Below are 14,520 nucleotides of genomic sequence, written 5' to 3' on the forward strand. Positions count from 1 at the left end.
TTCATTAGAGTAAAACATAAATGGAAGAATTAGTGAAATGGATGTGGAAACAGAAAAAAAAAAAAACCGGAAAACTGGATGAGATGTAATTGTGGAAAAGAGAAGGGAAATGCAGAAGGAACCGTAATCCATAGCCATCACAGGATTGCAGCAAACGGATGGGATGGAAATCCACAAATGGGCATATGCCCTACCCTAAACAACAGCGGCAAAAGCATCAATTTCATTGGAAGCCTCCCATCCACTACGGTAACAATGGTACATCCCCGTCCTCTGTTACCTTACCTCACCTCACCTTACCTTACCTCATCTTACCTTACCTTACCTTATCTCTACCTCATTTCTTGGAAAGGTAGCAATTGAATTATTCATGCATACACACCAAAACACATCTTATATGATTGTCTTTCGGCGAATCTAATAATTACCATTATAAATTTTTCTGTTTTCAGCGTCCAACAAATATCGGCGACATTCCGGAGCCTACTGGACCACACTTCTATCTTCCCATCCCTCTCAATACCACATTATTTTAATTTCTACCTATCTAATTGCTACTTCGATGCTTTCTGACACACACACACACACACACACACACACAGACACAGACAGACACATACATATATATTCATTTCGCATATACTGGAAATTTCTTAAGAGCAAAATTTGTTGGGGATTTGCTGATAGCATACAGTTAGAAAGGATGGATATTTGGAAGCAATGCTTAAAGTTAAATTGCACTGCCACATGCACATGCATTGCCACATGCACATGCACATGCATATGCAAGTAATGCATCATTTTCCAATCCAATAATTCACTACCAAAAGGGTAAAGCTTTAGCCCAATTTCGGCATCGGGCAAAATATACTTTTTTTTTTCTCAGCAAAACATTGCTTACACATTTGCGAATGTGGCAGCGTTAATGGGAAATGAAGATTTTAAGCCCGACAAATGCCTCAATTCTGCCCGACAAATACCTCAATTCTGCCCAACGTTCCCCCAATCACACATCAGATTCCAAGCATTCTCAATCTCCAATGCTAATTTTGCTCTATTTGAAACACACACACACATGAGAATGAGAAAGCATACCTCTTGATTACTTGAAGCTTTTGATATAAAAATTTCCTTTCCTTACCCACTATTACTCCCAAATTTAAAAGAATTTAAAGAACTTCCTGAAGATTTCATGTAAAGCAGTATTATTTACTTTTCATATTAACTTTGACTTTTTCATAGTAACATCTACTATAAGCAATGTAAACTATACGACAGGTATAATAGTTAATTCACAGTTTTGATAATTCAATTTTTCTTTTTTTTTCCACCAGAAACATTTCTAATACCGTATCTTGGTACCAACTTCTTCTATAAACTGTTAATATTCTGGTGAAAAGAAGGTACCATTTTATTGGTTATTCTCCTAAAATTATATTATTTTATGTTAGATTTGAAATATCACTCAGGAATTCTGGATTCTTGTCAAAATGATTGATTTCCTTTTAATTCATCTCATTTAGTTGTACCAATTATTCAAACATGCATCCAATTAATAAAGAATAACAACAACAACAACATTTCTTGTCTTGAAAATACCTTCCCCTTCTCCTTCTCCTTCTTCCTCTTCCTCTTCCTCTTACCTTACCTGATCCTACCCAGGTATTCATAGCAGAGAGTTTTCTTCAATCGGATCTAACGGGAGAATGAATGAATGACCGCCAAAATACCTTCTCACAACTTCCGGACTGCTCGATCGAAAAACAAAACAAAGAAATTCTTCGTTACCCACCCACCCATCCTCTCTCCCTCCCTCCTCCCAGACATAGCAAATGATGCAATAATGTCATTTTGTAGTGATATAAATCGATGCTACGGGAACGTAGACGAAGGGAAAAAAGAAAAATGAAAAGGCCATTGATATTTACAACGTTCAATTTTCGATAATACACAAACGTTACATTCCTTTACAGAGAGATGATGATATGGTATTTTGCTGTAGCACTACAACAACTACCTCTCTCTCTCTCTCTCTCTCCCTCTCTCTCTCTCTCTCATCAAATATTTCATTGTTTGAGCAAAAAAAAAGAAAATCTTAAAATGAAAGCTTAAATAATAACTCTCAAATTATTTCATTTATTTTTGAAATTTTTTCAACTAATGCAAAATTTAAATAAATGATATTGTGGAATATGATTATAAGTGAGTGATTAAGAAAAGGATGCAAATGTTTACACTTCTTTTAACCATTTTACTTGACTTATTCGATACCAATATATTTTATTTGATTTGTTTCATATCTGATTGATGAACAGATTTAGTTAGGTACTATGATTATACCTGTTGTTGATCTAAAAAAAAAAAAAAACAAAGAGATAAGAAAGTGAAGGAGGAAATCCAAGTTATAGTATTCAAGTTACAGATCTGCAAAAAAAAAAAAAAAAAAAAACAAATAAGCGATAGAGAAAAGGAAGACTGTTGATGGATGAATTGAAAAGATAAAAATTATTTGACTGCTCGGTTGACGTCACAATGTCCGATGATCGTCTCCAATTGTGTTCTGTCTGTTCTTCAGCACAGAAATGACGATGTGATCAGAAATTGCACTTACTTCATCGAGGGAAACTGCATTTGTCCACTTTTAGACCGTTCAATGGCTCTCTCTTATCTTCTCCAGTAATAGAGAGTTAAAAGTATTACATTAAACAAGGTGAGTGGGTCTGTGAGGAAATGGATGGTGATGATGATGATGATGATGATAACGATACTAATAGAGAGGTGTGGCATGCTGATAAGGGTAATGAAATCTTACGATGACACTGATAATGAGGACGATGTTAGCAGCAGCAGCAGCAATGATTTATGGAAGTGGTAGAGACACTGGAGGGGTAAGTAATGAAGAAGAGAAAGCCATCTGTTGCTGTGACATTGCCACAAACTGATAGGAGAGTGATAAGGAACTGAGTAGGACCAGTGTAGCACCAAAGTATTGCTTTCCCATTTCTTGCATATCACCTATGCATGGGAAGAAGAATAGGTAGGTAAGCAGTATGTCAGGTAAGTATCAGGTAAGCAAGAATCTAACATGTATTGATAAGTGATAAAGAATGGTAAAAGATAGTAGCATGGGTTATCTCAAACCACCCGCACAATCTGATGCGATTGTTTATTGAAGTGAAATGGCTACCTGACTGGATGGCTGGCTGAATGGATGGATGGATGGATGGATAGATGTTTGTTACTTGTCGTTCGGAAAAAAAAGCTGGAACTAGAAGTGGAGTGACCGAATGATGGGAAAACCGGAAAATGAATGAGAAGTAGAAAGGAGGGAAGACAGAGAGTAATGAAAGAATAGAAAGTAAGCAGAATGGATGGATGGATGGTGAGCTTTGCAAGCAGTTAAACGCGTTATCAAATGAATGGTTTCTGTTTTGCAGTTCCGATCAAGTTTAACTGAAAGGTGTGTTGATAGAGAGAGAGAGGGAAAGGGAGAGAGAGGGGGGAGAGGGAGAGGGAGAGGGGAGCAGAAAATGAAGTAAGAAGAGAAGAAAGTTAAGTTTACTCTTTAATTGTTAAAGTGTTACTGGGGAAGCAGACAGAAAGATGAGGTACGTTCTTCGATTAGATCAGGATCATTCGGGTCGGGTCGGGTCGGGTCAAAGCCGCTCCTATGAGTAGCAGTAGCGCAGTAGTGACAGCAGCTAAGACACTGAAAGTGAAGACGATTGCCTTCAAGGTGTGCAGTGTCTGTTCGTCTGTCCCGTGTCTGTCTGTCTGTCTGTGTATGTGTGTGTCTGTGTGTGTATAGTTGCAAGGAATGGTGTGGAAATGGTAAACTTTAAGAAAGAGGAAGGAGTCGGTACGTAATATAAGGTGTCAAAAAAGATAGTGAGAGAATTGAGGTGCACCCAGAAGTATGTATATATGTATGTAGGTATGTATGTGTATGTGTACGTATGTGTATATACATGTGTGTATATGCATGTGTATGTGTATGTGTATGTATGTGTGTATGTGTATATACATGTGTGTGTATATGCATGTGTGTATATGTATATGTATGTGTGTGTATGTGTATGTGTGTATATGTATGTATGTGTGTGTATGTATGTGTATGTGTATATGTATGTGTATGTATGTGTGTATGTGTATGTGTATGCATGTGTGTATGTATGTGTATGTGTGTATATGTATGTATGTGTATGCATGTGTGTGTATGTGTGTATATGTATGTATGTGTGTGTATGTATGTATATGTGTATATGTATGTATGTGTGTATATGTATGTATGTGTGTGTCATCGCAAGCGGTAAACCGTACGCCACCGGTTAAGCAGACACCGTTAAGTTAGCGGTGCTGGTGGTAGCAGTTTGCTTGAGTAATTTAGCCAACGACCATTTCCTCAACTCCCTCCTTCCTCCCACATACCCATCCATCCGTCCCTTTCTCTAATAGCAGCAAGGTACTGGTGACAGCGGTAGTAATGGTAGCACTGGTAGCAGTAGCGGTAGTAGTGGTACGGTGGCGCTGTATCGTCATGGCTATCCATCAACGCCATTGCCAATCAGATTCTCTTCCAAACTTTCAGTCATTCTTCCTTTTAAATTTTCATCAACTTCAGGAGCGCTTATAGTCTTCCATTGTTGTACTGGGGAAGAAACTGCACAGGTAATGACGTTACGTCAGTGAGAATATCACGTACCACGTCATCCTTCAGTGAGAATATCACGTATCACGTCATCCTTCTCATATATGTATTTGTGATTGTTATTTACGCCTAATTAGAAGCGTAGAGTATGTCAATGAATTAATTATTAATATTATAGACTGTAAAATTTGCATGAAGGATGTGAGTGACAGAAGTTGAAAACTTCATATTAGCAGGTGGTTTTATCAGTGATGACAAAGTGCTTTGACAATTTCTTCTTCTTTTCAACATTGGTCACACCACTCATGTCAAGTCATTTTATGAAATTACTGCAAGTGATCAAAACTTTGAATCCTAGGATAGGATAAGTTAGCTGTTAGTTAAATTAGCAAGGTGATGGGTTTGCTTTCCTTCTGTCTCATCAGGTCCTTTTCGAACACGGCGGCTTTTTCACTGTACATAACGGAGATGTCAACTACTTCAAGGACATTACTGTAAGTTTGGGACACTTATAGTTGGATTAAACTCTCCCAGTTATCGGTGCCATTTTCAAGTACAACAGGGAAATGGAAATGGAAAAAGTACTATTTGAAAAATGAAACAATTCTAAATTGCTAAGCTTCTAATAAATATAAATTTTTCCTATAGCAGAAATATCCTTACGTTTGTTTTCCATTTTGTAAACTGCACTTTATCAGCAAAACTAACTTTTCATCCTTTCATCCTTCCCTCAATTTCAAAACTTGTATCAGTACCGTATCGTTTGTCTATTACTGTACCTCATTCTCATTCTGAGTGAAATTAAATAAACTTTGAGAAAACAATCTTACTTTAATCTTATCTGTTTGTATTCACTGACAAATCAAACGAATTGCAGTTCTCGCAGAAGTTCGTACAAATTGTCTCATTAGCAGTAACACTGTATAACGATAGGACAGGAGAGACAGCCCAAGGTCAAGGGTAAACTATAACCTTTCTCTCCTTTCGCATCCTCTGATGCACTCCATTCTCGATATATTATTACTACCACTGACAACAAAATGTCCACGGGTTAAAGGAATGCACGGTGAGAAATATTAACTTGGCTGACAATAAAATATGCTACCTCTCTCTCTCCCTCTCTCTCTCTCTCTCGTATTTGTCCGATACAGGAGTTCATATTGCTACTGGTATAATAATATGGTTGCATGTTTACAGCTTCTTTGTTTACAATGTGCTCCTTGATGAGAGAAACAACAAATCTACTCTGTCAATATCTGTCATCGTCAACAACAACAGCAATGTATGTACTGCAGATGACAAACAGAATCTGAACCTGAACCTAAATTTAACACTTCTCTTAATATACTAATGAAATGTGCAACTGATTACCTTCAGCAACTTCCTTAAATGCATAATAACACTAGGAAGATGGTAAATTAGACATGTCATAATTTGCTAGAATGGTTGAAAAGAAAGCAAAACAATAAAAAGTCGAGAAAAAGAAACAAGGTAATAGTTATGTAGGATATGTTTTATTACTAGAAAAAGGTTATTTCATTGAAATTTAAGCAATTGTGAATGTGCATAGAACCAATGTGAGAAAGAGAAAACATCGGAACAATGAAAAATTGCAAAACTATGTGAAAAAATAGAAACTAAATATCAAATATTATGCAAACATCACTGAGCACAACTACTTTATCAACATATAGGCTTACATTGAAGGTCAAAATCTATCAAAAAAAAAAGTTCTTAAAACTTGGCTTTATACAAAATATATCCTATTTGTACAGACAACCTTGAATTTTCTTGTTTCGAATCTCTTTCTCTAAGATATTAAAAAATTCTCACTCTATGCGACAAGCGCAATTATTAATAATTCACTATGTCACACAACCAATCACAACCCACCATCAAATACAAAACATATTGCTCAGATCTTAAGCCAAATGTACAATCTAAGCAGTAATTTGGAAATTTCTTTCATTAATTTTCTATGGTTGTACAATTACTAACAAAGTTGAAAGTTATTGATAAATAATTACATAAATTAATTACCAATCAATAATTACATAAATAAATATCACACATTATTGAGCGCAAAATAAACTGTAATATCGTTCTTTGAGAATATTCTTTTGTACTTTTCCCATCGCATTTCGTGGCAACTGATCAAGACAGAGAAAACGCTTTGGTACTTTATAGTTAGCAAGTTTTGTACGAAGAATACGAATTGCTTCAGATTCATGCAGAAATGCATGACTACCTAATTCCGGTACATAAACAGCCAACACTGCTTCACCCAAATCATGATGTGGGATACCTGAAGGAAGATAAACTATGCATCACATATTCAAACTTAATACTGCAAAAATCCTTCCTCTTATATCTTCTCGCTTACACTCACAAAACATCAACATTATTACCAAGAATTTAATAAATTGTAATGTAAACGTTATCAAATTGCATTTTCGTTCATTAAGCTAACTATGTGAAGCTCTCTTGAGAAAACAATACTGGATTAGAGTGAAAGGTCAAGAAATAATGCTCATAGTGTTCAAATGCACACAACAAAAAAAGAGAAAATACCTTACTAAAAATTCGAGAATTAAAATGATGGTATTTACATATTCTATAAAATGAAACATAATAAATTAGAACTACCGACAGAACGAATTTTGGCTATTTATCGCTATTCTGATACTACACATTAAAAAAAAAGAAAAAAACACATAAGTGATTTACCTATTACAGCTGATTCCAATACATACGGTAAAGAATCTATAGCATCTTCCACTTCCTTCGGGTAAACATTTAATCCGCCACTTATAATCAAGTCTTTTTCGCGACCTTGTATCCATAAAAAACCTTCAAACATATATTAAATTGATAAAAGTTGATACGCAAAAACAGTAAAAAATAATTTTAACATAACAGATCACATCAATACAGTATGTTTTAGCGAATGGAGTAAAAACACAAATTTTGGTACTCCAAAACTTACCATCTTCATCAATTTTACCGATATCGCCAGTATTGAAAAAGCCATCTTCAGTGAAAACTTTTTGTGTTTTGTTGTCTTTTTTCCAGTATCCCGAAAACAAGCTCGGAAGGCGAATCTGCACTAAACCAGTTTCGGTTGTACGAATCTACAATGCACATATGTTAGATTATAGTTTTAACATTTTAATATGAAATGAATGATAGGCTATTAAATGACCTGAATTATCAATCCTTAACCACTGATTTTAATAAATTTATATTACAGTCGCATATATATTTACGTTGCAGTGCAATAAATTTTTAAAAGAATTAATCTACTAAACTTTTTTCTAGTCTAATAGATTAAGAAAAGAAAGACGAAAAGAAAGACTAAGAAAGGAAAGATGGCTTTTTTTTCTTGCATTACTTAAAATTTATCATTAGAATTGAAGAAATTATATTGTAACAAAGGGTGTCCCATTTTCAATTTTGTTTTTTCACAAACAAGATAATGCAGGAAGACATAAAAACGAAGTAATTGTTTGAATAGAATATGAAAGTGGAGAAAAGAAATTTACATTGCCACCCGGTAAAATTTTTCCAACAGATCCTTTTCTGCGATCATTGTATGGATTAGTTGTAATTACAGCTGCTGAAAGCAATTATTTTGAGCCAGAACTATAACTAAACGTTTGAATGTAAGGCTCAGTAGCTTATTGACATCCAAATCAATATCATTTTAGCAAGACTATTAAAATAATTATTCATCCACTACAGTGATGTATCTAAGAAAAATAAAAAAATAATAGAATAAGAGAAATTCTGATTTTAATGACAGAACAAATCGTAACCTTCGGTCATGCCATAACGTTCCAATATTTCATGTCCAGTTCGTTGTTTGAAATCTTCCCACAACACTGTAGATAAAGGTGCACTTCCACTTATAAATAAGCGAATATTTTTTGTCAGATCTTTATCGAAACTGGATTTTTGCATCAAACGACTAAATTTTACTAGTTGTACTGAATGAATAATATTTTGTAATCTGACCACATCTTTCATACACTAGAAACTTCAAAAATATTCTAAATTGTGAAGAACAGTCAAAGTTGTCTTTGAGGCGAGAAGTATTAAAATTTGCTGAAATGTAAAAATGCAAAAAACTGAAACCTGTAATATGTCGGGACACCCATCATGACTGTACATCGAGGTAACCAATCCAAAGCATCGTTCACATCGAATTTCGGCCTAAGAAATTTATTTACTAAGGTTAACAAAACCAAAGAGATAAATCTCCTTTCAATGTTATCCTTCTTCTTCTGTCTTTGCTGGTGAAAGATAAATGAAAAGACTACTTCATGCATTCAAATTTTTAATCAAGGATGGATATAAAAACTGAAATTAGATCAAGGAAAACTGATCATTACCTGAAAATGACACTAGATTTCGTGAACAGGGTGCAATTGAGACTTATGAACATCCCATGTATATGATCAAAAGGAAGCATATGGAGCAGCACATCTTTCTGTGAAAATTTCCACAAATATACTAGTGTTTCTGCATTCCATATAAGACCACCATGACTTATCATAGCGCCTTTTGGTAAACCTAAATATTTTCTCCTTCACTTCTAACATATGCTTAAAAAACCGATATATTCTTAAAATGTAATCGAAAAAAAAAATTTGGAAAGTTCTTTTCTATATGCGAAGTGTTAAATCAAACCTGTAGTTCCTGAAGTATAGCAAATACATGCAGTATCATCAGGTTTTACGCATTCCACACCATAGTCGGGTTCCATCTGGCGACTTTCCTCGAACAAAGCAGTGGAATCCATGACATGTTCAACTTTATTTGCAAAAATCTCATCTTGTTTGATATTAGAAGTAACAAATAAATAAGGATCACTGTCCTGCAAGAGAATGCTTTTTTCTCTACAGTTTTGTAAATGGAAGAATTTCCGATAAATAATAAAAGCCAAGCTTTCTAGACATTACCCATATAATTCTATAAAAATTATGTGGGGCAACTCATGCACTCGAAAGATAACACGGATATCTTAGTACAATATATTATTTGTCAGTAAATGACAAAATTATTAATCAAAAAACTAACTTTAACAAAATGGATAGTTTCTGCTAGTTTAAAGTTTGGATTTAAAGGTACATAAACAGCCCCAAGTCGTATTGTTGCCAAATAAAGCACCAAACTATCGATCGATTTCTCAACACGACTCAGTACTCTGTCGCCATGCTGAAAAGTAACACTGTAAAAGACGTGTTAGTTTAATATTAAAAGGTTTTTTGTTTCAGTCAAATGATGTGAAGAAAGAATATCTACTGTATCTAAAGTCGAAATTGCTCGGAAGTCAAGAATCCGTCAAGGTTATGAGATGTAGAATAAAGTGACACATCAGTCCAGACGTCGTTAATGATTAGTTTATGCAGTAAAAATTATTAATAAATTCCAAATAAACTCCTTCTTAAACTAAACTTTTTGAATTCAGCTTAATTTGAAGAAAAAAAAAAAAGAAAATAGATTGCGTACACAGAGTCCAAATGTGTTATGTAGAAGTGCCACCATCGAACCAACTTTTTTTGACAGATCTCTATAAGTTACTCTATCAGTATCATTAAGGATCAGTGCAGTTTGTGTCGCATGACTTCCAGATGCATCCAAACCCATACGATAAGTAATATTGTCTTGAGCTGTTGACACCCATCGATTTAAAAATATCCAATAATTTGCTACTAAACGCTTTGTATAACAGCCTGCTAACATTTAGAAATGATATATATATATATATATCTGAATAGGACACCTTGTGTTGTCAGTGTACCCAATATCTCGAACTAAGATTATGATTACGGCCACTTCCTTCATCCTTAACCATTATGATCAAATAATCGTTGCTGTTCTGATTCATATCCGAGTAAGCAACTGGAAAAAAGTCTATAAATGATGACAAAATTATACATGAATGAATTGTGATAAATTGATAAGATAATGTAGTGTAAAAATGATGACAAAATTATACATGAATGAATTGTGATAAATTGATAAGATAATGTAGTGTAAAAATGATGACAAAATTATACATGAATGAATTGTGATAAATTGATAAGATAATGTAGTGTAAAAATGATGACAAAATTATACATGAATGAATTGTGATAAATTGATAAGATAATGTAGTGTAAAAATGATGACAAAATTATACATGAATGAATTGTGATAAATTGATAAGATAATGTAGTGTAAAAATGATGACAAAATTATACATGAATGAATTGTGATAAATTGATAAGATAATGTAGTGTAAAAATGATGACAAAATTATACATGAATGAATTGTGATAAATTGATAAGATAATGTCTGGAGATGCCTTAAGCATCTTTCATTACACTTATCACATGATCAATGCTATCATCATCAAAACTATCAAGTAATGACCATCTTAAAATGTAAAATCATTCTTTATTCAAAATTTTAAACAATAATTTTTGGAAAATTACAAGCAAATATGTATGTCAACAAATGTACCTAGAAGTAAAATATTAATTGTTTTCTTTAATTTTTAATTAGCAATTAACTAATTAGCAATTAGCTTTTAATTAGTAATTAGCAATCTATTAATTAGCAATTAGCAGTCCAATCAGCTAAATACACATGAATGTTTGACAGGATCGCGAAATGAGCACTAACCTGTCTCGATAGTGTCACTTATTGTCACTCGTTGTGAAGTCAATGCTTGGTGTTGCTTCCAGCACATTTTTAAAATTAAATTCTGAGATTTAACTTTTAAAAGATTAGAAGTTCTTATTGCACTGTACTCCAATCATATACTTCTAGCAACGAATTTGCCTTTTTTCGATGAATTTATCTTATCAATTGTTCATTTTAATATTTTTCATACTTCAGAATTCTTCTCAAATACTAGAAGAATGGAAGATCGTTTTGGTTCAGTTTATTCAACAAAAAACTGATAAATGATGCTTGAATTGTTGTTCAGTCGACGCTTTTTACTACTTGGTACTATCATCACTTTGTAGGTTTTCTTCCTGAAATACCTGTTCATTGATCATTCACATCTAATTATAGCTCTGAATTACTAATCTAAAAGGTTATTAATCGAAAAGTCATTTCATTTCGTTGATTCACTTATTCAATGCTCTAATGCTTCTAATTTAATTGAATTGAATTATTGGTTCTACTTTGAAAAATAGATTGTTATTGGAGTTGCCGGATTATCTATCTCGTTTCGGCACTTTAAAATCATCATAGATCGTTTCTGTTTGAAGGAATTGTAGGCTTATTTGTTTTTATATCTTGTTGCAAATTAACAAATATTAAATATGCCATAATGCAGTGCATCCACGTGTTTACTCTTTGATTTCCTGATATTCAACTTTTAAATCAACAAGTGGGATTGAGAATGGAAATAGTATTAATTGAGTTTTACGAACCCCATTATGCCGGGAATGTTTGCTACCACAGTAGCTGCACATTACTTTCCGGTATCTTAAATGATAGATCATGGTATTTTCAGATGTAATATGAAGTTTGAGAGCTTCTCAAGCATAAGTAGGACAGAGATAAAATTTTCCTTTTTCAGAGTTACGTTTATATTGTTCGTTTGTATATATCCATTAGAAAATGTCTACGACGGAGATTTTGTGCTAAAGAAATTTGTTATGTGGAATATTCAACAAAATACTACAAGCGATGCATCTCGAGTTATCCAGCCGGTAAAATTTTACTTTTCGGGCGAATATTGAGCTCCAACTTGATATTAATTAACCTTACGTGAAACAGCTATTTAGGATTTGTGATAGATGATATTTAAAAAGTAAAAGTTTTTTTAAGTTACAAAGTGTTTACATAAAAATTGTTCATGTGACTTCAATTAAGGAAAAAAATTAAGATCTCGAATGGAATTACTTCAAAATTACCGGATCATATGTGCTATAAAAATGAGCCATTTATCGTTCTGGAAAGTTGTATAGCGTGCTCTCAGTTTGAGCAAAGTGCTATAAGAGCAGGTGATTCATTTATTTATTGAATTGTTTTTTTGTTTATTTAAATAATGTGGCATATCTTATGAAAGCAGTATAATTGTCTCTTTGTACGTTCCTGGGGTCTCCTATTGTCCAGTACTTTTTTTTTTTTTTCGTACTCCCCACTTTATTAAAATTTGGTAATATCTGAATACTTTAAGTTTTAACCTCTACCTCTTTAATGGGTCCGTAACGTAGAAAAGATAAATTCAGAAGAGATAGTCCTAGAAGTACTTTTATGAGAGATGTTTTATCCTTTAGATGAATTGATACGCTTTATTAAAAATGAATGATATTTTGCAAAATTTCGTGATCTTTTTCAGCTTATTGCTTTGAAACCGGATATTACGATAAAGTGAACTGTACACAAAGTAAACGGCTTGGTTTGAAGCCATGTTTTGGAAAAACAAATCGGTCTACCCAGTTTAATTTATTCGCAGTATTATGTGCTTCCTGTTTTGTTGCTAGCTATGGCCTAGTGAATTGGAGGCAAAATGTGCTTCGCAGACAAGGCTTTATAAGGGTGCAGAATCAATTTAATTAATTTTGTTGCCCCTCAGTACAACGAGTTTTGTTGCTTTCTGGTATTAGCGCTGTTTTGTGTTAGACATTATGAGTCATTAAAAAAGCAGTCAGGTACTGATTGTCGAATTAATCTCTTAGTGATTGTATGTATAACGGATAAGATGTAAAATACGAGGTTAACTAACAGCAATTACATAAGGCATAGAAGTGTGACCTTTATTAAACAGTGCATTCATTTCATGTGTTAATCGAGACGTTAGTGAAAATAATGCTGAGTGTGGGAAGAGGTTCCTATTTCTGTTTTCATTGTGAATAAAAGTGTTTAATTGTTTTTTGTCACTAAAGCATATAAGTGATGACGAAGTGTTCTTATAGAAATAATTGTAGTTTCTTAGTTTTGCAATTTATTAAAACTATTTTATATGCCTAATGAAACTTGCATTCGTAACATAGTTTTTTTGTGAACAAAGTTGTCTTCTTGTGAGATGACTAAATGATGAAAAGTCTAGCTTTATCCAGAAAAGGAATTAATTTTATGTGTAAATAAAACGGATCTTGAAAGCTTTAATTTATTGATTCTTCAGGAGTGTTATGCATATTTTTCTTCATTATTTACATAATCCTAGTTTTTAGTATGGATGTGTTCAGTTACTCCTTGTAGCTATTCATCTGGTGATTGAATCTTTATTGAAAGAAGGAAACCGATAGAGGAAAAGCTGCTCGCCTTCTTCATTTTAATTTCATAGAAAAGTTAAAAGCACTGCTTTCTTCATTCTTGTTATAAATAAACCTGTAAGCGCACTTCTCAAGACTACCGTCTCCTTCCCTACCTTCCTATGCTCAACCTCAACCACTCATTTTCTTGGTCTTGTTTACTGCTCTTCGACAAGTTTGTTATTTAATGTTTATTCCCATTTCTGCTTGTTGGGATTCTTGTTAAAATTTTTTCATAAATATAGCAGATAGTTGTAAATTAATTTAAATGAAAAAAGAAACGAATTAATTAATACAAACATAATAATTCAAACGTTGATTACGGAAAGATTAGATTCAGATACCATAGTTTTGTTCTGGCAAGTTTGTAGCAATTTACAAAATATAAAAGCACATCTTACCACTTCCATTCTTGTATGAAATGAAATTTTGCATTTTGAGAACACTGATTGAAAACTTGTGATTGTCCTATCAGATATATCGGAAAAGATTACTTTACTCTTTCACCCTAAGCTAACTTCACTAGATCAAATACATAATTAAATTCAAGTGGAAACATATGCTAGTAAAATTCACGGGAAGTGAGCTACTCGGATTCGACGTACGCAAAA

At 33.4% G+C, this 14,520-nt stretch overlaps 3 protein-coding genes across 3 annotated transcripts; 2 read left to right on the forward strand and 1 right to left on the reverse strand.

Annotated features, from left to right (window-relative positions):
• Positions 1-2,730: 2,730 nt before the first annotated feature.
• On the forward strand, positions 2,731-4,844 carry Bm11879 (Uncharacterized protein; the record flags this gene model as incomplete). The annotated part of the gene is made up of 4 exons (XM_043082667.1): positions 2,731-2,778; positions 3,626-3,736; positions 4,459-4,668; positions 4,827-4,844. The coding sequence occupies 4 exons, from the start codon at positions 2,731-2,733 to the stop codon at positions 4,842-4,844; spliced, it is 387 nt and encodes a 128-aa protein (XP_042938601.1).
• Positions 4,845-6,720: 1,876 nt separating this feature from the next.
• Positions 6,721-10,393, reverse strand: Bm3983 (AMP-binding enzyme family protein; the record flags this gene model as incomplete). The annotated part of the gene is made up of 10 exons (XM_043082668.1): positions 6,721-6,953; positions 7,376-7,498; positions 7,635-7,779; positions 8,191-8,264; positions 8,464-8,615; positions 8,783-8,860; positions 9,040-9,220; positions 9,338-9,524; positions 9,728-9,865; positions 10,160-10,393. The coding sequence occupies 10 exons, from the start codon at positions 10,391-10,393 to the stop codon at positions 6,721-6,723; spliced, it is 1,545 nt and encodes a 514-aa protein (XP_042938602.1).
• Positions 10,394-11,602: 1,209 nt separating this feature from the next.
• On the forward strand, positions 11,603-13,214 carry Bma-jtr-1 (Uncharacterized protein; the record flags this gene model as incomplete). Its single annotated transcript, XM_043082669.1, has 4 exons — positions 11,603-11,661; positions 12,229-12,361; positions 12,538-12,655; positions 12,994-13,214. 4 exons carry the CDS (start codon positions 11,603-11,605, stop codon positions 13,212-13,214), a joined length of 531 nt encoding a protein of 176 aa, XP_042938603.1.
• Between the last annotated feature and the right edge of the window lie 1,306 nt (positions 13,215-14,520).

Source organism: Brugia malayi (assembly GCF_000002995.4).
Source record: "Brugia malayi strain FR3 genome assembly, contig: Bm_007, whole genome shotgun sequence".
Taxonomy (NCBI): Eukaryota; Metazoa; Nematoda; class Chromadorea; order Rhabditida; family Onchocercidae; genus Brugia; species Brugia malayi.